The sequence below is a fragment of the Dendropsophus ebraccatus genome, chromosome 10, assembly GCF_027789765.1.
Source record: "Dendropsophus ebraccatus isolate aDenEbr1 chromosome 10, aDenEbr1.pat, whole genome shotgun sequence".
Lineage (NCBI taxonomy): Eukaryota > Metazoa > Chordata > Amphibia > Anura > Hylidae > Dendropsophus > Dendropsophus ebraccatus.
In genome coordinates this window covers 92132756-92159503 of record NC_091463.1, presented here as the reverse complement: position 1 = coordinate 92159503, position 26748 = coordinate 92132756, and the positions used below count along the sequence as shown (strand labels likewise).

Here is a 26748-nt window from a genome sequence, read left to right as displayed (position 1 = left end):
TATTAGTCTAAAATAATTTCTCCAATAAATATTACAAAAAATCTTTAGTGGTCCTTTAGGTAAGAGAACTGTCCTTTACGTGACTCTTCTGATGCTTAATCAGATGGGATTTCATGGCAAAGTTCTTCCCACAATCAGGACATAAATATGGTTTCTCCCCGGAGTGAATCCTCTGATGTTCAACAAGAACTGATCGCCAGGTAAAACATTTTCCACACTCTGAACATGAAAATGGCCTCTCCCCTGTGTGAACTTTCTGGTGTCTAAGAAGGTCTGATTTTTGTGTAAAACATTTATCACATTCTGAACACAGGAAGGGCTTCTCTCCTGTGTGGACCTTCTGATGACTCTTAAGATTCTGTTTACATGTGAAAGACTTCCCACACTCTGAACAGAAATATGGCCTCTCCCCAGTGTGGATCCTCTGATGTATTATGAAATTTGACTTATGGATAAATCCCCTTCCACAATCTAAACATGAGAACGGCTTCTCCCCGGTGTGGGATTTCTCATGCTCAGAAAGATTTGATCTTTTGGTAAAACATCTTCCACATTCTGAACACGAAAACGTCTTTTCTCCATTGTGGACTCTTTCATGGTAAACAAGACTGGATTTCCTGGTGAAACATTTCCCACATTGTTTACATGAAAATGGCTTCTCGTCTTGGTGGGTCTTCTTATGTGTCATAAGATTAAATTTCTTTTTAAAACATTTACCGCATTCTAAACATTGGAAAATGCTACTTTTCTGTGATTGGTCAGAAGATGACTCTTCGGGCTCAGAAGATGGAGCTCTATAGTGAAGGACTGAGTGTATAAGGGAATACTCCCCATATGTGTCTCTACATTCCGCTTCATCTACTGGGAAAAGGAACAAGTTTTATTATTAGTAAATTATAAAACTCAAAAGTCGATTTTTTAGGAGTGAGGGAGTCGAGGACCAAAACACAGGCTGCTGGCACCAAAGTTTTTGGGTTGTTTTCTGCTGCTATCTATGTTCTCTTGTCCAAGTTTTCAGGAGAAGAGTTAACAGATACCAACCTGTCATAAGCCAAGAACATATATACTGTACATTTATACATAGTTTGTGCTCACTGACTCGTTATGAGGAGGAGCAGTGAATATCGGACTACTGTAATACATACCTGTACTGACATCTGTGGGGATGTCCCCGTCCTCGTACTGCCCATCAGCCCTCATATACAGCTCCTCTTCTCCTACTATAAACTCCTCTTTAGTATCCATCAGATCTTCACCCTGATACGACATATAGAACACATTATATACACACACACACACACACACACATATATATATATATACGGACAAATAGCAGGAACTTGTAAAATGTAGAAGTATTTATGTCACATGTTTTGGACTCCAGAAACTCCTGTATATACATAGTCTGAATATAAATAGATCTGTACACAGTCTGTATTATATTGTATTGGAGAGACATGGGCTCCATCTACCTGATCATCCTGTAGGATCCTGTGAGTTTCCTCTGGATGGTGCTGACAGTGTGGAGGAGTGTGACAGCTCTCTGGTGTATTACTCCTGTATTCCTCTGTAAAAGACACAAAGTTTCAGCACCCTCCATTGTCGATCAGGAATTCCCATATACTTATAAGGAGCATTCAGTATCTATGAATCACAAGCAGGGAACATATGTCCTACTAGAATAACCCCTCTTATAGTGAGAGTCTCCTCTTACCCTGCGGTGTGAGGGGCGGCTGATCCTCCATCATCACCTCCTTGTACTGATCCCTGTGTCCTTCTAGATACTCCCACTCCTCCATGGAGAGATAGACAGTGACGTCCTGACACCTTACAGGGACCTGACAGACGCAGGGATATAGCCGCCATTATACCTTGGTGATGCAGTATTATGTCCCAGCATTCCCAGCAGCGCTCACCTCTCCGCTCAGCAGCTCAGTGATCTTGTTGGTGAGTTGTAGGATCTTCTGGGCATTGCTTGTCTCTTGTATCAGGGACTTGGATGGAGGTGACATGGCTGTGCTCGGGCTCCATCCTCCTGACACACAGGGAAGGATACCGGCGGTCACATATGTATCAGACAACTTCCTCACTATGGTGTAATCCTGTGTATAGAGAGAGATGGGATAAAAGGGATATTCCACTCAAACGTAACTTGATTGATATGTTGCTGCTCCTAGTAAGACTAACAATTACTTCCATACATGTTATCATCTATTTAGTTTCCTTCCCCCAGTTCTGAGCTGCTGCTGCTGCTTTCTGTTGAAAACACAAAAATCTGTGTATGAGCTTTTCTCTCTTTCTCCCCCTCCTCCCCCCTCTTTTCTCAGACAGCTGATGTAAACAAGTCCCTGGCAGGCTGTATCTGCAACATTGTAGCTTCTTTATAATGCAAGGAGGATTAATCTGAGGTCAAGTTGCTAAACTCACTGTGATTAATTCTCTCTGCATTACAAAGAAGCTACAATGTTGCAGATACAGCCTGCCAGGGACTTGTTTACATCAGCCGTCTGAGAAAAGAGGGGGGAGGAGGGGGAGAAAGAAAGAAAAGCTCACACACATTTTTCTGTCTTCAGCAGAAAGCGGCAGCAGCAGCTCAGAACTGGGGGAAGTAAACTTTATATATACCCATATGAAAAGTTATGTTTGAGTAGAATACCTCTGTAATATAACTATATGTCTTGGTAGAATCCATCTTCTTTCCAATAATTTCATTACATGGTCTTATTTATAGAGATAAGTGTAATGTCATGTGACACCATGGCCTTATTATTACAGATAAGTGTGATGTATCCCAGAATCCCTCACCTCTCCGCTCACACCATGGCCTTATTATTACAGATAAGTGTCAGGTATCCCAGCATCCCTCACCTCTCCGCTCACACCATGGCCTTATTATTACAGATAAGTGTGAGGTATCCCAGAATCCCTCACCTCTCCGCTCACACCATGGCCTTATTATTACAGATAAGTGTGAGGTATCCCAGAATCCCTCACCTCTCCGCTCACACCATGGCCGTATTATTACAGATAAGTGTGAGGTATCCCAGAATCCCTCACCTCTCCGCTCACACCATGGCCTTATTATTACAGATTAGTGTGAGGTATCCCAGAATCCCTCACCTCTCCGCTCACACCATGGCCTTATTATTACAGATAAGTGTGAGGTATCCCATAATCACTCACCTCTCCGCTCACACCATGGCCTTATTATTACAGATAAGTGTGAGGTATCCCAGAATCCCTCACACCATGGCCTTATTATTAGAGATAAGTGTGATGTATCCCAGAATCCCTCACCTCTCCGCTCACACCATGGCCTTATTATTACAGATAAGTGTGATGTATCCCAGAATCCCTCACACCATGGCCTTATTATTAGAGATAAGTGTGAGGTATCCCAGAATCCCTCACCTCTCCGCTCACACCATGGCCTTATTATTACAGATAAGTGTGATGTATCCCAGAATCCCTCACCTCTCCGCTCACACCATGGCCTTATTATTACAGATAAGTGTCAGGTATCCCAGCATCCCTCACCTCTCCGCTCACACCATGGCCTTATTATTACAGATAAGTGTGAGGTATCCCAGAATCCCTCACCTCTCCGCTCACACCATGGCCGTATTATTACAGATAAGTGTGAGGTATCCCAGAATCCCTCACCTCTCCGCTCACACCATGGCCTTATTATTACAGATTAGTGTGAGGTATCCCAGAATCCCTCACCTCTCCGCTCACACCATGGCCGTATTATTACAGATAAGTGTGAGGTATCCCATAATCACTCACCTCTCCGCTCACACCATGGCCTTATTATTACAGATAAGTGTGAGGTATCCCAGAATCCCTCACACCATGGCCTTATTATTAGAGATAAGTGTGATGTATCCCAGAATCCCTCACCTCTCCGCTCACACCATGGCCTTATTATTACAGATAAGTGTGATGTATCCCAGAATCCCTCACACCATGGCCTTATTATTAGAGATAAGTGTGAGGTATCCCAGAATCCCTCACCTCTCCGCTCACACCATGGCCTTATTATTACAGATAAGTGTGATGTATCCCAGAATCCCTCACCTCTCCGCTCACACCATGGCCTTATTATTACAGATAAGTGTGATGTATCCCAGAATCCCTCACCTCTCCGCTCACACCATGGCCGTATTATTACAGATTAGTGTGAGGTATCCCAGAATCCCTCACACCATGGCCTTATTATTACAGATAAGTGTCAGGTATCCCAGAATCCCTCACCTCTCCGCTCACACCATGGCCTTATTATTACAGATAAGTGTTAGGTATCCCAGAATCCCTCACCTCTCCGCTCACACCATGGCCTTATTATTACAGATAAGTGTGATGTATCCCAGAATCCCTCACCTCTCCGCTCACACCATGGCCTTATTATTACAGATAAGTGTGATGTATCCCAGAATCCCTCACCTCTCCGCTCACACCATGGCCGTATTATTACAGATTAGTGTGAGGTATCCCAGAATCCCTCACACCATGGCCTTATTATTACAGATAAGTGTGATGTATCCCAGAATCCCTCACCTCTCCGCTCACACCATGGCCTTATTATTACAGATAAGTGTGAGGTATCCCAGAATCCCTCACCTCTCCGCTCACACCATGGCCTTATTATTACAGATAAGTGTGATGTATCCCAGAATCCCTCACCTCTCCGGTCAGCAGGTAAATGATCTCCAGGGTGAGGTTTATTATCCTCTCGGCCATTTTCTTCCTGTCCTCCATTCTGGACGGATCATTCACGAAAAGGACAAATATCTTCCGGAGGAAAAGTCAAGTAGTTCCTCACTATTTCCATATGCCATCAGTGTATACAAGCCCTCCTGTGTACATTCAGAGGCAGCAAACCAGTGGTCCTGCTGAGAAGTGAATACAGGAGTATTTATATATGCAATGTAACAATTGTATCACTTCTCAGCTGAGAGCAGGACTAGCTATATACAATGTATCAGTCTGGAGCTCACAGAGCATTGTCTACACTGGATACAGCTGAGAGCAGGACTAGCTATGTACAATGTATCAGTCTGGAGTCCAGGCTGTAGAGCTCACAGAGCATTGTCTACACTGGATACAATTGTTTCACTTTTCAGCTAATAGTAGTACTAGCTGTGTACAATGTATCAGGCTGTAAAGCTCACAGAGCATTGCCTCCACAGCTGAGAGCAGGACTAGCTCTGTACAATGTATCAGTCTGGAGTCCAGGCTGTTTAGCTCACAGAGCATTGTCTACACTGAATACAATTGTATCACTTCTCAGCTGACAGCAGTTATGTACAATGTATCAGTCCAGGCTGTAGAGATCACAGAGCATTGCCTCCTCAGCTGAGACCAGGACTAGTCATATATGGGATTTAATGTGTTCTCATTCACTGACAGCAAACTAATATTTTAAAATCAGGGAAGAATTTCCTGCAAGTATTACATACCCCCATCAGTAACTTATCTGTATACGCTGTATAAGGGAGAGAGGACCTTTGGTGATGTCACATGAGGGCGGGGTCAGGCACAGGGGTGGCGTTTATTTCTCTATTAGATATATGTGTTTTTCGGGATTCTTTGATTATGTGTCACGCAGTGGTCGAAAGGACCTTAGATGATGTCACGGTCATGTGATTAGTCACCTGCAGAGGAGTCACTACAGACCCTGGCTGCTGCGGTGTGTGATCACATGACTGTGACATCATTAAAGGTCCTGTGTCCACTGTGGTCTGGAGTCTCCTGCACAGTCAGTGTATGTTTTACCGTATTGTTATTGTGTCGCTCTGGGGGTGTTAGTATGTGATGTTATTACATCTGGGGTATATAGTCTCTGGTTTATATATATGAGACGCAGGATAATTTTTCAGATTTTGCTCCATTTTAACAATTATAAAAATCCCTCCAAATATTCTATAATAACAGACGTGACTCCATAATGTATAATAAAGATAGATGATAAACTATTATACGCATACAGCCGGAGATTTATAGTAATATTCTATTTGTTGCCCATAGCAACCTATCACAGCTTCCATGGCAACCAGTCGCAGCTCAGCTTCCATTTCTCATATTGCTTAGGTAAAGTGAAAGCTGAGCTGTGATTGGTTGCTATGTGAGCTGTGATTGGTTGCTATGTGAGCTGTGATTGGTTGCTATGTGAGCTGTGATTGGTTGCTATGTGGATCAGAGATAATCTTACCATAATGCTGCGTTTACACAAAAAGATTATTGGCCCGATCGTACGATTAACGATGTCGGAGTAACGATTTTTTTTTCATAACGATCAGCGTTTAGACAGTACGATATATCGTACGGAAAAATCGTTTTGCGACCACGCGCCCGCAGCCCGGCCCTCCGCTCATCCGCAGCCCGGCCCCACGGTCAACCGCAGCCCCCTGCGCCGCCCCGATCGGTACCCCCCCAGCCGCTCTGATCGCCTTGAAGGGGTTGTCCGGCGGAAATCTGTTTCTTTCAAATTCATTTTGGTGTCAGAAAGTTATATAGATTTGTAATTTACTTCTATTAAAAAGTATTGATTCTTTCCATACTTATTAGCTGCTGTATGTCCTGCAGGAAATGTTTTTAGTTTCAGTCTGACACAGTGCTCCCTGCTGCCATCTCTGGCCAAGACAGGAACTCTGTCTCGGTTTTCTATGACTCCCCAACATATGCATGTTTTCCAGGCAGCCTAAAGGCCCTATTGCACAAAGCAATTATCGTCCGTTTTCGGCCAATAATCGTCTTGTTTAATAGAAGACAATGATCGGCCGACATGCACGATCGTTGTCTTTCAGTGTCTTTCCATATCTTGAAAGACCAATGATCCAGATAGCAGCTATCTGCTGCCGTTGCTCAGTGCAATAGGTGCAGCGGCAGCAGACCACTGCTAACTTCTATAGGCTGCCCGGACAATCTAGCGATCATCCGGGAAGCCAACACACATACACACACAGCTCCCTGTGGCCCCCTGCCAGCAGCGAGCACTGACCTCACAGATCGGCGCTGGCTTGTTCCTCTGCATCGCCCTGTGTAATAGGGGCTTAAGAGCTGCATCCAAGTTTTTCAGCCACTGGTACTCAAAGGCTTTCATCTTCATTTTGTTTCTTTTTAGGTTTTCAGATAATTATTTAGACATCAAATTGAGGATGGACAGGAAAAAGAAGACTGAAAGGATCCTAAACCTCACCCTTGAGATTATCTACCTGCTGACTGGAGAGGTAGGGAATTATGGGAATTATAGTACATCACATTAGTTTTATCTGTATTAAAGAGGTACTCAGAAGGGGAAAATTTTTTTTTAAATTAAAGGGGTAGTGCGGAGCTAAACATTTATTCACAAAATAACACACATTACAAAGTTAGATAACTTTGTAATGTGTGTTATGTAAGTCAATGGCCCCTTTCCCCATGATAACCCCCCCCCCGGAAGTGTGGTGCATTATACTCACTGGATTACTGTTGACCCCCGGCCACCATCTTGAGATAATGATGACATCTTCGGGAGGCTGGCCGAACCGCTCCGCTCCGTCATCAGCATCTCAGCTGCGATTGTCACTACCCCTTTAACTAGTGTTAAAAATTTATACAGATTTGTAATTTACTTATATTTAAAACTCTCCAGTCTCCCAGTACTTAGCAGCTGCTGTATGTCCTGCAGGAAGTGGTGTATTCTTTCCAGTCTGACACAGTGCTCTCTGCTGCCACCTCTGTCCATGTCAGGAACTGTCCAGAGCATTAGAGGTTTTCTATGAAGATTTGCTGCTGCTCTGGACAGTTCCTGACATGGACAGAGGTGGCAGCAGAGAGCACTGTGTCAGACTGGAAAGAATACACCACTTCCTGCAGGACATACAGCATCTCATAAATACTGGAAAATGTGAGGGACTATAGAAATCATATTACAGGACATTGCTATTATCTGTATTAATAAAGCCAGAGTGAGAGGACAGGAAGGACTATGGAAATTATACACTGTTCCAAATAATATTTTCTCATATTTTCCAAAATTACCTATATGAATTGCAGTCATTGTAATTTTCCAGTCATCAACTAATCGAGTATAACTGAAAAGTTTTTGAACAAACTGCCTATGATAACAGTATATTTAAAAAAATAAATAAATAAACACTCAAAATACATGTTCTAAATTATTATGCACAGCAGAGTTTTCAACCTTTTCATTGTTATCAAGAACAAAAAAATGGTCATTTGTGACATTATAAGCATTAGCAGATTATTACAAACTAAAATCAAACAGCTTTCAAGTGAAAAATGTATTCTAGGTGATGTTACCTTAGCACATAGGACCCCTTGTTCGAAAGGAGCTTCTGAACTCTCTCGCCCATTGAATTTGTCAGTTTTTCGATGGTTTCTGCTTCAATTGTTTTGCATGAGGGCAGAATCCCCTCCCAGAGCTGTTGCTTAGATGTGAGCTGCCTCCCTCCATCATAGACTGCCTCCCTTCATCATAAACTGCCTCCCTTCATCATAGACTGCCTCCCTCCATCACAGACTGCCTCCCTCCATCATAGACTGCCTCCCTTCATCATAAACTGCCTCCCTCCATCACAGACTGCCTCCCTCCATCACAGACTGCCTCCCTCCATCATAGACTGCCTCCCTCCATCATAGACACTCCTTTTGATGATGCTCCAGAGGTTCTCAATGGAGTTGTAGTAAGGGGAGCATGGGGGCCACACCATAAGTTTGTCCCCTTTTATGCCCATAACAGCCTGAGATGCAGATGTGTTATTTGCAGCATGGGACGGTGCATTATCATGCATGAAAATGATCTTGCTGCGGAATGTACGGTTCTTCTTCTTGAACCATGGCAGGAAGTGCTGTTTAAGAAACTCCATTATGAAGTTCATCTTTACCCCTTCAGGGATCCTAAAGGGGCCGACAATCTCTTTCCTCATGATTCCAGCCCAAAACATTACTCCACCTCCTCCTTGTTGGCGCTGTAGCCATGTTTGCATGGGGTGTCCATCAACCAGCCATTCTCCACTCCATCCATCTGGACCATCGAGCGTTGCACAGCACTCATCGGTGAACAAAACAGTTTTGAAATCAGTCTTCATGTATTGTTTGGCCCACTGTAGCTGTTTCTGCCTGTGTGCAGTGGATAGAGGAGGTCGACAGGATGGCTTACGCACAGCTGCAGACCTCTGAAGGACCCTTGGAGACACCAGCAGTTGTGCTAGGACAAGGCATTGTTGTAGCTGCTCTTTTAACCTGACATAATTGCCTGTTGGAAAGAGTCCTGAATTTTCCCTTATCAGCGTGCACACGTGTGCTGGGATTCAGCTACATGCTTCTTGATTGGGCGATGATCACCATGAAGTGTCTTGGCAATGTTGATTGTAGTCATGCCTTGGCCTAAACACTCCACAATTTGTTGCTTCTCAGCAGCCGACAGATCCTTTTTCTTTCCCATTTTGTCTCAAAATGTAGCCTGCTTAATAATGTGGGACAGCGTTCTTAAGCAGTCTTGCCTTCAATTGAACACATCTGCCAAACTAATTAGCACAGGTGTCTGCAATTGCTTTTAGTGATACAAAGAGCCCTGACACACATCACCATCAATGAGTTTAACTGAAAAACAAAAAAATTCTTACCTTATCACTCCTAAACGCTTTATGCATAACAATTTGGAACACAGTGTATTACATAACATTACTTTTATCTGTATCAATAATACTAGGATTAGGGGTGAAGGATTCTTTTAAATATACACATAGATAGATAGATAGATAGATAGATAGATAGATAGATAGATAGATAGAAAGATAGATAGGAGATAGATTACAGATTATGGAAACTACAGTAAGTCTGGAGGTTTGTGAAATAGCGAATGCTCAGCATTTCACTCCCAATAGCTGGAGAATATGGATGCAGTCTATGGCATATGGCTGTATCCGTGTTTTCCAGGATTCCCTAGGGCTGCATCCATATTCTCCAGCTATTGGGAGTAAAATGCTGAGCATTCGCAGTTTCACAAACCTCCAAACTCACTGTAGTTTCCCTCATCTCTAATAAGAATATTTATAATATAGCCCTATAACACAACATTGCCCTCATCTTATTAGTAAGCTCAAGACTGAGGCAAGGGATTGTGGGAATGATATCACATGACATTAGTGTCATTTTGGCTGGGGTGACAGATAGCTGGAACTACTGTATCTCTTAGTGAAGCTAGGACTAGAGAGGTAAGATACTGGCAGTGTTTATATTGCTATATATCATTGTGTCTCTCCATACACAGGATTACACAGTAATAAAGAAACCCGATAAGGGTATAAGCCCAGACTCCTATCCCCATGTGCCAGGAAAGTGGAATGACCAGAAGATCCTAGAACTGACCAGTAAGGTCATAGAGCTGCTGACTGATGAGGTGAGCGCTGCTGGGAATGCTGGGACATAATACTGCATCACCAAGGTATAATGACGGCTATATCCCTGCGTCTGTCAGGTCCCTATAAGGTGTCAGGACGTCACTGTCTATCTCTCCATGGAGGAGTGGGAGTATCTAGAAGGACACAGGGATCAGTACAAGGAGGTCATGATGGAGGATCAGCCGCCCCTCACACCACAGGGTAAGAGAAAATATTGGGTTTGGTAACTTGGTATACAGTAGAGGTTATGTACATTGTTCACCTGTTGCATGGCAGTGCCAGAAGGGCCGCAGCAGGCTGTGTTAATAACAGGCTGGCCTAAAGTGGGGTAGACAGCAGTGACGACAGCAACTCATGGAAGTGTGGACAAGTGAAAGTATGCCTAGTAGAGATGAGCGAACCGGGTTCGGGTTAGAGTCGATCCGAACCCGAACGTTCGGCATTTGATTAGCGGTGGCTGCTGAACTTGGATAAAGCCCTAAGGTTGTCTGAAAAACATGGATACAGCCAATGACTATATCCATGATTTCCACATAGCCTTAGGGCTTTATCCAACTTCAGCAGCCACCGCTAATCAAATGCCGAACGTTCGGGTTCGGATCGACTCGAGCATGCTCCAGGTTCATTCATCTCTAATGCCTAGGCATACCTCCCAACTTTTGCAAAGAGCAAAGAGGGACATGTGCGCCGCGGTCCCCATAGCCACGCCCCCATAGCGACCCTCCATAGCCACGCCCCCATAGCAACCCTCCATAGCCACGCCCCCATAGCAACCCTCCATAGCCACTCCCCTACAGTCACCACATGCTGCTGACTGAATAGTGCCCTATACAGTATCCAATCCCGCCAAAAATGCCCTATATAGTATCCAATCCCCCATTATAGTGCCCCACATAGTATCCAATGCCCCCATATAGTGCCCCCATATAGTGCCCCACATAGAATCGAATCCCCCACATAGTGCCCCACATAGTACCCAATGCCCCCATATAGAGCCCCACATAGTAGCCTATGCCCCCATATAGTGCCCCACATAGTAGCCAATGCCCCCATATAGTGCCCCACATAGTAGCCAATGCCCCCATATAGTGCCCCACATAGTAGCCAATGCCCCCATATAGTGCCCCACATAGTAGCCAATCTCCATATAGTACCCCACATAGTAGCCAATCCCCCCATATAGTGCCCACATAGTAGCCAATCCCCATATAGTGCCCCACATAGTAGCCAATCCCCCATATAGTGCCCCACATAGTAGCCAATCCCCTCATATAGTGCCCCACATAGTAGCCAATCCCCATATAGTGCCCCACATAGTAGCCAATGCCCCCATATAGTGCCCCACATATTATCCAGTCCCCCATATAGTGCCCCACATAGTAGCCAATCCCCCATATATGCCCACATAGTAGCCAATCCCCCCTTATAGTGCCCCACATAGTAGCCAAACCCCCATAGAGTGCCCACATAGTAGCCAATGCCCCCATATATGCCCCATATAGTAGCCAATCCCCCATATAGTGTCCACATAGTAGCCAATCCTCCATATATGCCCCACATAGTAGCCAATGCCCCCATATATGCCCCACATAGTAGCCAATCCCCCATATAGTGCCCCACAGAGTAGCCAAAACCCCCCATTTGTGTGGCCCCAGCGGAAAAAACAATAAACCAGTAACTCACCTTTCCTCCGGTCCCAGCAGCTCCTCTCCCGGCAGAGCGCAGCACTCCCGTCATCCTCCGGGGCGGGCAGCGGGGTATACAGACACTGACTGTGCCGGAAGTGATTCATGACAGAGGCTGCAGGTCACTTCCGGCACAGTCAGTGTCTGTATACCCCGCTGCCCGCCCCGGAGGATGATGGGAGTGCGCGCTCTGCCGGGAGAGGAGCTGCTGGGACCGGAGGACAGGTGAGTTACTGATTTATTGTTTTTTCCGCTGGGGCCACATATAATGCGGGACACTGGGGGCCGTTCCGGGACCGCGGGACAGCACCCCGAAAACGGGACTGTCCCGCGAAATCCGGGACGGTTGGGAGGTATGCCTAGGCCCGGTTGTCTCAATGAGTGACTGTGGCAGTGTAGACACATGGGGGGAGATTTATCAACATGGTGTAAAGTGAAACTGGCTCAGTTGGCCCTAGCAACCAATCAGATTCCACCTTTCATTTTTCAAAGAGTCTGTGAGGAATGAAAGGTGGAATCTGATTGGTTGCTAGGGGCAACTGGGCCAGTTTCACTTTACACCATGTTTGATAAATCTCCCCTATGATCATCACTTTGGCCCTGTGAAAGCGAACAGGAGAGCATCTGGGAACATATGACCATTTAGTGGCTGACCTATCATTTAGTTTGGCCATGCTATTCTGTATGGACCTGTTATTTGAGCACTGATTAATTGGGCTACCTATGCCATGAAACTAGTCCTAACAGAAACTGAGGGTGTCCTAACAACACATTGGCTTGTGTGCGACATGGGGAGCCAATGACAAGCCAATCTCCCTGATCATCGCTCGTTTGCTTTGCCTTTACAAGGCTCAATCAATCGTGTGGCCTAAATGTTTGCTGCATCGTCGCCTGTTTTATACACGGCCGTGTGCAGCCGATAACAGTAATTTAGGTGGCAATCAGCCAATGAATGAACTGGTTTTTGTTGACTGATCACATCTGCTTTAATTTACCTGATAATCGACCCGTTTAAATGTGTAAATGGAACTTTAGGCTAGATTTAGGCAAATTCACAGCGAAATACTAAGGCGGCACTGTCATCCTGCTGCGAGTATGTCAAACTCAGCGCCATTAACCCTCATGGCCCGGGAACATACTGTACTGGGTCCCCACTCCTGCTTACTTGCTGCTCAGCCGCAGCACATTGGTTGACTCCCAGGAGACACCAGGAGCCCCTGAAGCAAGCCGGACCTGGTACAGTATGTTCCCGGGCCGCGGGGATTTTGACATACTCGCAGCGCAGTATAATTGGCCAAATACGTCTGATGACCACTTTGTGTAATAGTTTAAATTCCCTACAGCACCTCTACAGGGGAAAATAGGAATTACACGATGCCTATTCATATAACTGGATTGTCTATGTACATGCATGTTCACGTCACATTTTTTACATTTAGAGTATGAGGAAGGAAAAAGCTCCTGCCATAAGTGTTACGGCTATTTATACATTAGGCACTTTTTCTGATGAGAATGGCTGTTGTTGCTGATTAAAACAATGTCCATTCTTGTCAGAAAAAAATGAACGGTATTTCAATTATTTTGAAATAATCTGGCCGATAGTTCATCTGGCCGATAATGCAGTCGGCTGGATGAACATGTAAAACAATGGCAGTTGTCTGACACTGGCAATGACTACCGTGTCGTTGGCAGTGTTGCTGCAGATGGCTACTAGGCTGCTTCCTTATAAAGTGGTGCCGGTGTGGGTGGCGTCTGACCCAGAGGATGAAATGACATAGTTGATAATTACAAGCACAGACAAGTCCCGGTACAGGACAAGGTCTAAGGCTGGCGATGAAGACATATAGTCAAATACAGGCAAACAGGGCAGGGCAGGCCACACAGGTTCATAGTGAAGAGTCTACATCATATACAGGAAAGACAAGATAATACAGGAAATCAAGCAGGAACATAGTCAGGAAAGTGGAGGTCATTTACTTGCAGAGACAAATCCACTTGCAGGGACACACCTTCATGGGACTGTAATGAGGCCTTGCTTAGGCATGTGCTAACCTGATATGGCAGGAAGGGAAAGCATCTGGACATTCTTGGAAGAGTACCTGCCATGAAAAAATATTTACTTTTGACATGTCAAAGTGCTGAATGAGGTGGGAGAAGTCTATGTGGCCGAAAAAGTCTATGTGGTTGGAAAATGACACCGAGCTGGGAGTGAACGTGCAGAGCGCTGACTTCTCTTAACACCCAGACCATAACCGATCAAAACTTCTGACATGTAAAAAGATTTTTTTTCATGACAGTGTCAGTGAGAGGCAGCACAGAGAACCACACACCAGGCCTCTTGCATTAAAGTGTTACTGTAATTTAATTCCATTGAGACACATTAAAGGCTTTGATTGAGAGCGTTTATGGGCCTGCCCCGCACCAAGGAGACATCAGGGAGAGCAAGTGCTTAGTTGAAGGTCTCAGCGCTCAGACCCCATAAAAACCTTTGAAGCGTTCCTATCACATATTGTAATGAGACACTTACCTATCCTGTAGGCTCAGAATACTCAGAACACCCCTTTGAGGGCTAATGTACAGGTCTGCAAAAACCCGTCTGTGGACGGGTCGGTGCCCTGCAAAGTGGACCTTGGATTAATTATGATGTCAGGAGTTCCAATACTGTTTGAAAGTTCGCGCTAGTGTGCTGACAGCCACGCGGTTGTGTCAGCAAACTTTATTGTATTGGAGTATTCCCGACATCATACTTAAGGGAGAACTCTGGGCTGGGGTGATTTTTGGCAGAGTGCTGGGGAGGATGAAAGAAGTAAGGGTACTATTATGATTAGCGATTTTTCGACGATCAACAATTAAAGGAGAAGTCCGGTGTAAATTTTCATTAGTATTGTATTTCTCCCCAAAAGTTATACAAATCACCAATATACACTTATTATGGAAAATGCACATAAAGTGTTTTTTTCCCTGCACTTACTACTGCATCAAGGCTTCAATTCCTGGATAAAATCACCCATTCTCCTTTTTTTATAATAATGGGATCTCCGAGGTCCGATCCGCAGGGCACTGTCTGTTTGTACAGACGTGTGCATAAGCCCTATCTGGACAACCTGTTAACCTGACACCTTTGATGAATTTCTTAGTTTTTATCTTTTATGAGAAGCCATCAATGCTTGTAAGTTCTGTATTCTGAAGAGGGTATAGAAAATAATAGTTTGGTTTTCTTCCTGACAGATATCATTCTGCACCAGGACTGGAGCCGCCTCTCCCCATCTACACATTATAAAGTGGAATGTGATAGGACACAAAGCTGTTATGAACAATGTTCTATTACCCCCGATTTACCTCCACTTCTTCACAGCAGAGATCTCTCTTCTCTCTCTTATGACCCCACTACCCTAGAAGACCCTTCATCTCATCAGTCACAATTCCCTTTTCCAGAACATGGAATGGATTTTACAAAGAAGTCTCATTTGTCTATGCAGAAGACGTGCCACAAAAATGAGAGAAAATATTCATGTTCAGTATGTGGGAAATGTTTTACCAATAAACCAAATTTTCTTGAACATCAGAGAATTCACACAGGGGAGCGACCGTACTCATGTCTGGAATGTGGGAAAAGTTTTACCTGGAGATCAAATCTTGGGGAACATCAGAAAGTTCATACAGGGGTGAAGCCCTATTCTTGTCTGGATTGTGGGAAATGTTTTGCCTCAAAATCACATCTTGTGGAACATCAGAGAATCCACACAGGGGAGAGGCCGTTTTCATGTTCAGAATGTGGGAAAAGTTTTGCAATTAGATCCAATCTTGTAGAGCATCAGAAAACTCACAGAGGGGAGCGGCCATTTTCCTGTTCACAATGTGGGAAATGTTTCACACGGAAACCAGATCTGGTTAGACATCAGAAAGTTCACACCGGGGAGAAACCATTTTCATGTATGGAATGTGGAAAGTGTTTTTCAATGAAATCCAATCTTGTGGAACATCAAAAAGTTCACACCGGGGAGCGGCCATATACGTGTCCAGAATGTGGAAGATGTTTTTCCAAGAAGTCAAATCTAGTAGAACATCAAAAAATTTATGCTGGGAGAAGCCATTTTCATCCTTATAGTTTATGAAACTTTTCACCACAGGACCAGAACAAGCACAGTGAAGGCTGGAATAGGGGCCGTCACTTCACAATGGCCACAGACAGGTGACCACACTGGTCGAAATTTGGTTAGATGGGCTACCAGTTCCATATGTATAACGATAGCTTGTCCATTCTCTGTTGGCCGATGTAGATGAAGCTGATCAAGTATGGTGGATCTCAACCTTTCCAGGAATTGGTTTACCTGGAAGATAGGTTGCTACTAAAAAATTTTTGTACAAGTTTTCTATTGAGATAAACAACCACCCTGACTTAGAAGCCAGACAACAAATCAGATGTCATCGGTGAGGTTGGTATCCAGTGACCTCCATGAAAGAAAACAAAGGGGCCAAAACACTGAAGGGGAGATCCTACCTAATGGCCTAGAGATCTCCGAATCTGAAGACAAAGCAGCATCGTTGCTCCTCCGTACTGTTAGTTGGTGAAAAACAGAGACATACAGTGACAAAAGAGTAGGATAGTCGTCTTCTATGCTTCCAACTCTGATCGTACACACTAAAGACTCCATAAGTATCTCATTCGGACATGGGCAGAGATAAAGTGTGGCAGTATTTGCCTTTGCCTTTTTGCTCTCAAAGAGACAGAGTCTTGTATAAATAAATCTCATACATTGCTGCAGATCGTCTGTTTGCTCACTTTTGGTGCACAAGTGTATATGTTTTTCACTACCGTCTTTCTCGGAAAATAAGACCTACCCTAAAAATAAGGCCAAGATTCATTTAGCATTTTTTTTTTTTTTAAATAGGCTTGAAATATAAGCCCTACTCCAAAAATAAGCCCTAGGTAAAGTCAGCTGACCGGATCCCTGACACTGGGTGGCTAAGCATCAGCCAATCAGTGCCAGACTTATTATGCAGGGGGATACAGGGTGACCAGTCTGGGGTGGGGGCAGGGGGGTATAGGGTGACCAGTGGGAGGCAGAGTATTTGGGGTGACCAGTAGAATAACATTATACTGGGCCTCAAGCTGGAGATGGATCAGGAAGCTCCGCCACCTAATTTACAGGTACAAACAGCAGGGAGCGGAGACAATGGCGCCTCTGTAAGGTATTTAGGCACCAAATTCAAAATGGTAGTAATTTAGAAAAGCACAATGCTGCCTGATAATTATTCCTTATAAAACTTTACAGCTACATGGTAAATATGACATTATCTATCCTGTACTGTGCACACCACGCTAGTGCTGCCATAGTTACAGTGGGGTGGGGCGGCCCAAGCTTGGAGAATAGCCTGGGGCCTATGGTAAAATTAGTCCACCCCGGGCAGCAGTGGTAAGAAGATGCACAGTAGGGGACATTGAATATGGGGGTACGGAGGGTACAGAAAGTATAAAGGGTATAAAGTATGGGGACTACCTGCAAGGGGGCAGTTTACAGTATAAGGGAACAACTGTGGGAGGGGTATACAGTATGGTGGCCTAACTACAGGGAAACATACAGTATAGGAGCCTAACAAAAGTATGGCGGCTAACTACCATATAATAATAATATTTATTTGTATAGCGTCAACAGATTACGCAGCACTTTTTTTTTACACAGTAAAAAAGTTACAATTGCATATGATGAAATAAATTTAGAATAAATAAATATACATCATAAATAGGAGACCAGCTCACGAGAGCATACAGACTACAAACTGGGGGTGACACGAAGCACAAGTGCTTTATTTGACCCTGGTCCAGCCATTGTACATAGAAGGAGCTGGACAAACCAGTTACATGCCAATGTCTTGTTACAGGAGAAACGTATAAAGTGCATGGAACCGTCGAAGATATAGTAGAAAGTGAGGAGACAACAGAAAGGGAAACAAGATTAGGGAATGTTATAAGCGTGCCTGAAGAGATGAGTCTTCAGGGCACGCTTGAAACATTGAGTATTAAGTCTTTGGGTAGGGCGTTCCAGAGAACTGGTGCAGCACGAGAGAAGTCTTGGAGTCTTGTCACCAATAAGGTTCAGTTTTAACGAAAATGCAGCCCCACAAGATACAAAATTGGTGCCTTTTACCACTACCTATTACACCAAGGTATTATCGGCCAATACATGGCCAAATACGGCTGACAATTGCTTGGAGTTACTGTCACCCTGATCTATTCTTGCCTTGACTACTGTAACTCCCTTCTAATCGGTCTTCCTCTCTCTAAGCTCTCCCCTCTCCAGTCTATCCTGATTGCAGCAGCCAGACTCCACTTCCTCTCCAGCCGTTACACTGACGTCTCTCCCCTGTGCCAGTCACTGCACTGGTTACCCAGTAAATCCAGAATTCAGTTCAAACTCCTCACACATAAATCTCTCAACAATTCTGCCCTACTACTTGTTTATTTTTACATCATGCTAGCCACAATGGGAAAGAGCAGCATATCAGGAGAAGGAGGCAAGTCTTCTAAATGAATGTATGTGCAAAAATATTTGACAGCGGCATTTAAATGACACTGCCATGCATCATTTGAGATGCAGTGGCTCTGATCAGCTCCCTGTGATCTCCTCTGTTGTCAGTGCTAGGCCTCTCGAGGCTGCCTGACTCTGCGATTTGTTCAATAAAGCAGCAAGATAATGGATCAATTAAGTACTTAGCTAATTAGAGATTAGTGCAACCGGAGCACGTTTGAGTCCGATTGCTCTGCGTTTGATTACTGGTGACTGCAGAAGTTGGATGTGTTAGAGCAATTTCGACTGAGACCTCAAAATGGATCTTCCAGGTTATTTTGTCTGTGAGCTTCAAATTGCGAACTTCCCTTTTATGGGAGAAGGGAAGAATGTCTGTCCAGATGAGTAGACTGTCATACACCAGTGGTATGCAAATGCCTCACTCCATGGTAGAGTGAGACCACTTTATATTTATCGTGAGCTTGACCATTCCTCTGGGCATGCTCCAAAGAGTTGACCAGTAACATTGACCATATACATAGATAGTGTAAAAGAAGACAAGGTAAGGTAATGTCTAATATGGTAGACAAGGACTTGCACATAGTTGCATATAGTAAATGGGTTCTAGCACATGGCATAATATCTTATATAATTGTTAGGAAGCATGCTTTAGCCTAGGACGTATGCAAATTGGTGTTGTGTGCATAACCAAGGCCCCCTCCCCATGCTGTCATATATGAGATGTATTAGTGAAATTATTGGTTAATCATATATAGATGTCACATATATAAATTACTCCATCAGATGCAGCCATAGGGAGTACGTTAAATCGTGGATACAGACTATAAAATATCAATTTGTTCATAATAAAACCTTAAATTACCCCCTTTTGCCATTTTTGTAATGAAAAAAAAAAAATAATAATTGGTATGTCTATCAATTAGTCACACTTCCTGATCTTGCCGGGTAAACGACGTAGGCACAAAAAAAAATCTAGTCAAAAATTGGCCAAAATAGCTGATTGTTTTGGGCACATCACATCCAGGAAAAAAAAAAAGAATAAAAAGTGATGTTTTCCAGATAGCCTTAGGGCTTTATCCAACTTCAGCAGCCACCGCTAATCAAATGCCGAAAGTTGGGGTTCAGATCGACTCGAGCATGCTCGAGGTTCACTCATCTCTAGATATAAACTGTCCAAACACTCCGAGACCTGTGCGCTATATGTGAATCTCATTGTACATTTTCACCATAGTTATATGTCGGCTTCACACTGACTTAAAATCTTGGAAAAATGGCAATAAAAAAATCTTTTTTTTTGCAAAAAACGGCTCAACCCCAAAAAAGATCATTCACTCATAAAGTTAAGAAAAAGCTAGAAAAAATGCCAGAAAAACACAAATGCATGAATAACCTGGAAAAAAAAAAAAGTTTGTGTGAGGGCGCCCGTAATCATTGCAGTGAATGAATCTGCTGGGAAAGCCTTGAGGTTTGTTAGACCCCATTCACTATCATTGAACCCTTGCTGTGTCCACAACAAAACAATCTGAGCTGTGATTGGTTGCTAGGAGAAAAATTGCTCCAGGAACAGACTGATAAACCTGGAAGGATATAGGACCTTTGGTGATGTCACCATCATGTGACCAGTCACATGTCTAGGGGGAGTGGCTGCAAAGCTTTGACTGTCTGGCCTTTAACTCCACCCACCTGTGATCATATGGGTGTGACATCATCAAAGGTCCTTAACCCCTGTGTGCTGTGGAAGCTCCTGGAATGTTTCTGGTGAGTGGATGTTTTATTTGTATTTTTTGCCTTTTATCTCCTTCTAGAACCTGTCACATGACTGCAGCTGTGTATAACCTCAGTATGGGATTCCTTAAAGGGGATGTGTCAGCAGCCCTGACCCCTTCACACGCTAGCACTGCTCAAGAGCTGCTGGGAAACCAGGATTAACTCTTTCAGCCCCTGTGTAGTATATATACAGCACTGGTGGCGGCTTCTCAATCCAAAGTGCCATAAGGGCACGGTGCAAGGACGTTACGAGCTCAGGAACTGATCCGGCACCAGCTGTAGTGAGGAATGTTTGTTACCTACAGCTCACACCTGCTGTAATGGTAGGGATCAGAGTTAGCTCAGATTAACCCCTTAGAGGCCATGTTTAATAGCAAACTGAGTGGTAAAACAGATATAAGGAGCCCATATGAGCCATCGAGATGTGATCACGAGGTTGGGAGTCAGACTCCAGATCTGGTGGCAAATCTCTTCTTGTCCTTATTTATGTAACGTCTACGCAGTGGTGTGGATTTAGATACAGGTTGTATATCCAGGTATCACCACTTTGTTCTGAAGGGATTATACTTCTAGTGAAAGGCCGGGTCTAGCTGACAGCTATCTCCCCTGTTCACTCTATACACAGATCTGAAGTTGGGAAGCCTCCATATATAATAGAGAGTTGGGAGGCCTCCATATGTATTAGAAAGTTGGGAAGCCTCCATATATATTAGAAAGTTGGGAAGCCTCCATATGTATTAGAAAGTTGGGAAGCCTCCATATATATTAGAAAGTTGGGAAGCCTCCATATATATTAGAGAGTTGGGAAGCCTCCATATATATTAGAGAGTTGGGAGGCCTCCATATATAATAGAGTTGGGAGGCCTCCATATGTATTAGAAAGTTGGGAAGCCTCCATATATATTAGAAAGTTGGGAAGCCTCCATATATATTAGAAAGTTGGGAAGCCTCCATGTATATTAGAGAGTTGGGAGGCCTCCATATATAATAGAGTTGGGAGGCCTCCATATGTATTAGAAAGTTGGGAAGCCTCCATATATATTAGAAAGTTGGGAAGCCTCCATATATATTAGAAAGTTGGGAAGCCTCCATATATATTAGAGAGTTGGGAGGCCTCCATATATAATAGAGAGTTGGGAGGCCTCCATATGTATTAGAAAGTTGGGAAGCCTCCATATATATTAGAAAGTTGGGAAGCCTCCATATATATTAGAAAGTTGGGAGGCCTCCATATATATTAGAGAGTTGGGAGGCCTCCATATGTATTAGAGAGTTGGGAGGCCTCCATATATATTAGAGAGTTGGGAGGCCTCCATATATATTAGAGAGTTGGGAGGCCTCCATATATATTAGAGAGTTGGGAGGCCTCCATATATATTAGAGAGTTGGGAGGCCTCCATATATATTAGAGAGTTGGCAGCTTTGGCAGAAAGAGCCCCCTGCTGTATTATATGGTCTGCCCTTATCTATCCAAAGATAATAGGATAGGAAATAATCTTTATCCCAAGCAGGTTTACATCCAGTTATTGGATATTTACCAACCACCTCTGCTGGAAGTATCTACTACTCTATCAGTAAGGAAATTTTCTTATATTGCTCCTGATCTTTCCCCCAACTCACCTCAGATTGTGGCCCCCTTGTTAGGTTAATAATAAAAATAAGTAAATAAATAACACTCACCTGCCTGGTTTTCCCACCACTTCCGTCTTGATGTTTGCTGTGGCCCTGCCAATCACTACTTCTCTGTCAAGTTTTGACGGACCGGAAATAGCTTAAAGGGAATGTGTCATCATAAAATGACTTATTTTTTCAATAAAGTTTTATGTTAAACATATTTTTGGTGACATTTTTTCTAAATTTCCATTACACTCTCTACATTATAAAATAATCCTGAGATCTTGCATTTTTCCTTCTCACCACTGGGGCTAAAGCAAAGCTGAGACTTCATGTTATCTGTGGTAGGGATGGTCCGAACCTGCCGAGGTTCGGGTACGTACGAACCCAGACTCTCGGCAATGATTCCCGCTGTCTTAAACCTCCGTGCACAGGGTGGATACAGCGGGAGGACCGCCTGGAAAACCGGGATACAGCCACAGCCATAGGCCGTATCCCAGTTTTCCAGGTGGTCCTACCACTGTATCCACCCTCTCCACGGAGGTTTAAGACAGCGGGAATCATTGCCAAGCCTCGGCAGGTTCGGACCATCCCTAGTCTGTGGTGATAAGAGGAGGCTGCTGTAAAGTGATCTGTTCAGCATTGCAGCCACATAGTGACAGCAGTAGACAGATAGCATCAGTATAAGACAATAGCAGCTCCCTGTGGAATGACCTCTTCAAAAGAATCTTTCACATTTATCTCAAGGGGACAAACTCTGTCTATTGTAGTCTATGTCCATGAGCCTCTCCGTAAAGCATGTCAATAAATGCTGTTAAAAAACAGCTCAAGCAAGGTGGCAGCCCCCATAAAGATATACAAAAAGTAAAATTGAAAAAATAGTCAGAGAAAATAAACAGATTAGAATAAAAGAAAAGCTTTTAGTATCTGATTGTAATCGGTGAATGGTTACTGAGCCAATTGCTGAGTTGAGTCACTCTGTGGTCAGCAATTGGCGAATTTGTGTGAGTGCGAATTTTCTGTCGAGATGGGACAGAGTGGAGATCAATGGGGACCCTTGGAAAAAAAAAAAACAACACCTTTCATGTGCTGACATTACATAACCATACACTTTATACTTCTGTCGGCTGAACCCACCACTTGTGGCTGCAAGTATAGAGTGTATGGGGCTCTCCCATGATGTCGGTGCTGATAGGGGTCAGACGTGATGGAAAATTTTGCCCAACCCCAGTGATCTCAGAAAAATAAGTCACCACCAGAGCTGTCTGGTGGCGGCTTACCTCTCCCCAAAGAGAAAACAAGAACCCTTGGTTGTTTTTGTTTTCAGAAGGTGTGTCCTACCCCACCCCTCTCCTATGAGAAAGAGAACGGTTGTTGAAAATGTATGACCACCTTATCCGACTATACAGTTCCACAAAGATTTCACATTATTTCACACATATACTTGCATCTGTATTACCAATGCTTTGAAAAACCTATTATGCAGTATAATAAATATCCACCCTGTACATGTAAATCTGTATACAGTAATATGTGATGATGATGATAACTTTCATTTTCAACTTTTTCTTTTGCAAGAACAAAAAGTACTAGCGGATAGAGAAGTCCGACAATTTCTTCGGAAAGCACACTAACTGGAAGTGCTAAGGTAAGTACACGTTCACAACATTCAGGTTTTTTTTTTTTAATATGAGTTAAAGTGTCCCTGTTATTTGCAAAAACTTTTGTGTTTTTGCTTAGTCCGGATCTTGGCATTCAGACCCCCACCGATCGCTCCAAAGAGCAGGGTGATGTATGCGGCTGAGTGCTTTTCTCCTCTGTCTTGCTGCAGGAGATGAGCTCCATAGCCTTATGATCGTCCCCTGCAACAAGCCGGGGAGTGAAGGGCTCAGACGCACACTTCACCCTGCTCATTCTAGAGATTGGTTAGGGTCTAAACACCCAGATCCTGACTAAGCAAAAGTATGAATATGTGAAAAGTTTTTGCAAATGACAAGAACACTTTAACCAAAAGGCATTAATTCTCTTTCAGGAATTTTAACAGCTGAAGTTCCTTATCCTTAACTAATGGATGATTTTAGACATTAATAGGTAAGAGCCTATAAACTGTCAAGGCCAACTCCTCTCCCACAGAACAGCACTGCTGCAGAGCATTGCCGTACACAGCAGACACAGCAAGTATGCAAAAGCTGCTGAATTCATTGTCTGTCTGCTCCTCTATTTGTGGCATTGTTCAGCACAAGGAACAACTTTCTTCCCCATGTACCAATAAAGATATATATGTATATGACAGAGGGATAGTGATGTAGTCTAGATCAGATCCAAGCCTTCTGAGACAACACAGGATGATATGTCATCTCAGGATAGAGAGGAAGGAACTTCCTGTCGGGGATAAATCATGCAAAACATGTTAAAGCCAGGACTATTAGTGATATAAGTAATATATCCTGGGTAGATAGTTATATTTAAAAAAAATTCTGATACAAGAATAGCCCTTTAATTTTTACTTGCATATAAGACATGATAGATATATTTTTTTCTCCCCCCTTATGTAGGACAGTTTAATTTGAAATCATGCCTAGCTGTTTGGTAAACCAGTGTCTTAGCAAAACCGGGAAAAAAGGCCAGAATGGACAAGTAATCTTACACTCCTTTCCAAAGGACGTTGCCAGAATAAGATTATGGTTGGAACAGACCGGTCAAGCCTTCAACAATGTAACTGCTCTGGCCCAGAGGATATTGGATGGAAACAAACAGAATCGATATCGTCTTTGCTCCTGCCACTTCGCCCCCGATTCTTACATTATTAACGTTTGTGGGAGAACTTTAAAAGCCGATGCCATCCCCACTATTTTCCCCATTGTCAATGAAGGCGAGTCTATTATCGAAGAAAACTTGAAAAAAGACCGCGTGAGAAAACGGAAGAGACACTTTGATACGTACGCTCCAGTCTTCCCAATGAACGGGACAGAAACTGAAATTGAAATTGAACCTGACATAGAAATCGACCCAGAAATTGAAATCGACCCTGAAATTGATCCTGACATGGAAGACATAAAGCCTCAGGATATACAATTGGTAAAAATTGGATTTTGCGATATCGGAACACAGACAGATTACACACTTACAAATTCAGTTCTTGTTTTGAAAGACATGATGATCTGGACAGAGTGTCCTCGCCAATAAGTATTAAGAGATTCCTGTTAAAGGGGTTGTCCATTTTTAGAAAATCATGGCTGCTTTCCTTGAGAAACAGATACTTTTGTCCTCAGTTTGTGTATGCACTGAAGTGAATGAATCGGAACTGTAATACCATGCAAAATCTAAGGACTGGTGTGTCACAGTTTGTGGAAGAAAGCAGCCATGTTTTTTTAATCCTAAATAACCCCTTTAAGGCTGGGGCTACACAGCAATTAGGGCTGCAACCGGGGTCACATGACCTAAAATCTGTGTTGTAGTGGATTGTCGGGTAACTTAATGGGGTTACAGTCCATGGGTCTTCAAACTGTGGCCCTCCAGCTGTTGCGAAACTACAACTCCCACCATGCCTGGACAGCTAAAGCTTTGGATTTGGCTGTCCAGGCATGATGGGAAATGTAGTTTAGCAACAGCTGAAGGGCCGCGGTTTGGAGACCCATGGGTTACACTATGACTCACAACTGGCCATAACCACAACCCAACACTGAGAACAAATCTGATTTCCTTCGACCACCGGGCTGCTGTCAATCGTGGGTCGTAACAAACCCCATTTAGTTATCTGATCTCTTCAGTGCAACAAATCAGTTTTTGGTCACAAAGCCAAAATTGCTGTGTAGGCCCAGCCTAATGGTGCGTTTACACTGAGAGATTTATCTGACAGTTTTTCGAAGCCAAAGCCAGGAATGGATTTGAAAACAGGGTAGATCCAAGTCTTTTCTTTATGACCTGTTCTCTGTTTATAGTCTGTTCCTGGCTTTGGTTTAAAAAATCTGTCAGATAAATCTCTCTGTGTAAACGCACCCTTAGGCAACGCTCACTTGTAATCCATCTCAGCAAGCAGAGACTTTGTGTCTGCCGAGGCCTCACAGGATAACCAGACTATTTGACTCTTTCAAGCATCTGATTTTTTTCCTCCCCAAATGGGTAGCACCACTTAGTGATGAAGCCCCCCGCGCGCTGGTCCACATTGACAGCACCGTTAGGGAGGAGACAAGCCAAACATTTAGAGGAAATGACTAAAACCTGTTTGGACTGACTTCTCTGATTCTGCAATGTCTCCACCTGTAACTAAAGGAAATGGTTTGAGACGGAAACTGTTTAGTTTTTCATTATTTTTTTTTCCCGGACAATCTTCTTCTATTAAAAGCAAAATGTCACCACAGTGAGAATTGCAATTACATTTAACTGTTTTGCATTCTTTTAACAAAAATTTTCTATGGTACTTTTTTTTTTTTGTGTGTGGAAAATTACGCACTGTCAGGGATACCAATGTACCATCTTTACAACCCACAAGTGAATAGTGGTAGGTATTCCACTCATGGTCCCCATTTTAGCAGCTTCAGTACTGTTGCCAGTAAGTTTCCACAAATTAAAGAAACTTTTACACGTCATAGAAGTGCAAAGTATTTCTGACAAATGATTGTGGGTGGCGGCCTGTTTCTTTTCTATTGACGATTGCTTGGACACCAGTAAAGGTCAAAGTAGACAAGGAAACCATGGTGTTGTGTCATTTTGATGATGGGCAATATGACAACACAAGTTACC

At 43.5% G+C, this 26748-nt stretch overlaps 2 protein-coding genes and 1 long non-coding RNA gene across 4 annotated transcripts in view; 2 read left to right on the top strand and 1 right to left on the bottom strand.

The window, feature by feature from the left end:
- The window catches only part of LOC138766573 (zinc finger protein 91-like), a 64548-nt gene that overhangs the window by 23846 nt on the left and 13954 nt on the right, over positions 1-26748 (top strand). The window contains exons 10-15 of the mRNA XM_069944164.1: positions 104-200; positions 7127-7232; positions 10280-10408; positions 10487-10610; positions 15323-16201; positions 17978-18189. Coding sequence (XP_069800265.1) covers positions 104-200; positions 7127-7232; positions 10280-10408; positions 10487-10610; positions 15323-16201; positions 17978-18189 — 1547 coding nt within the window. The remainder of the gene's footprint in view (positions 1-103; positions 201-7126; positions 7233-10279; positions 10409-10486; positions 10611-15322; positions 16202-17977; positions 18190-26748) is intronic.
- On the bottom strand, positions 15-5637 carry LOC138766636 (zinc finger protein OZF-like). Of its 2 annotated transcripts, none has more exons than XM_069944231.1 (7): positions 5463-5637; positions 4687-4895; positions 1917-2102; positions 1715-1838; positions 1473-1567; positions 1146-1257; positions 15-858 (listed from the first exon to the last, which is right to left on the bottom strand). In XM_069944231.1, exons 2-7 carry the CDS (start codon positions 4759-4761, stop codon positions 56-58), a joined length of 1395 nt encoding a protein of 464 aa, XP_069800332.1. In that variant the 5' UTR covers positions 4762-4895; positions 5463-5637; the 3' UTR covers positions 15-55. The 2 variants fall into 2 exon arrangements, with proteins under 2 accessions (XP_069800332.1, XP_069800331.1); XM_069944230.1 differs by having other exon boundaries at positions 15-861; positions 5463-5635.
- LOC138766641 (uncharacterized) lies at positions 20320-25470 on the top strand. Its single transcript, XR_011358728.1, has 4 exons — positions 20320-20382; positions 23584-23653; positions 24038-24096; positions 24561-25470. It is a non-coding gene; the product is annotated as an uncharacterized lncRNA (long non-coding RNA).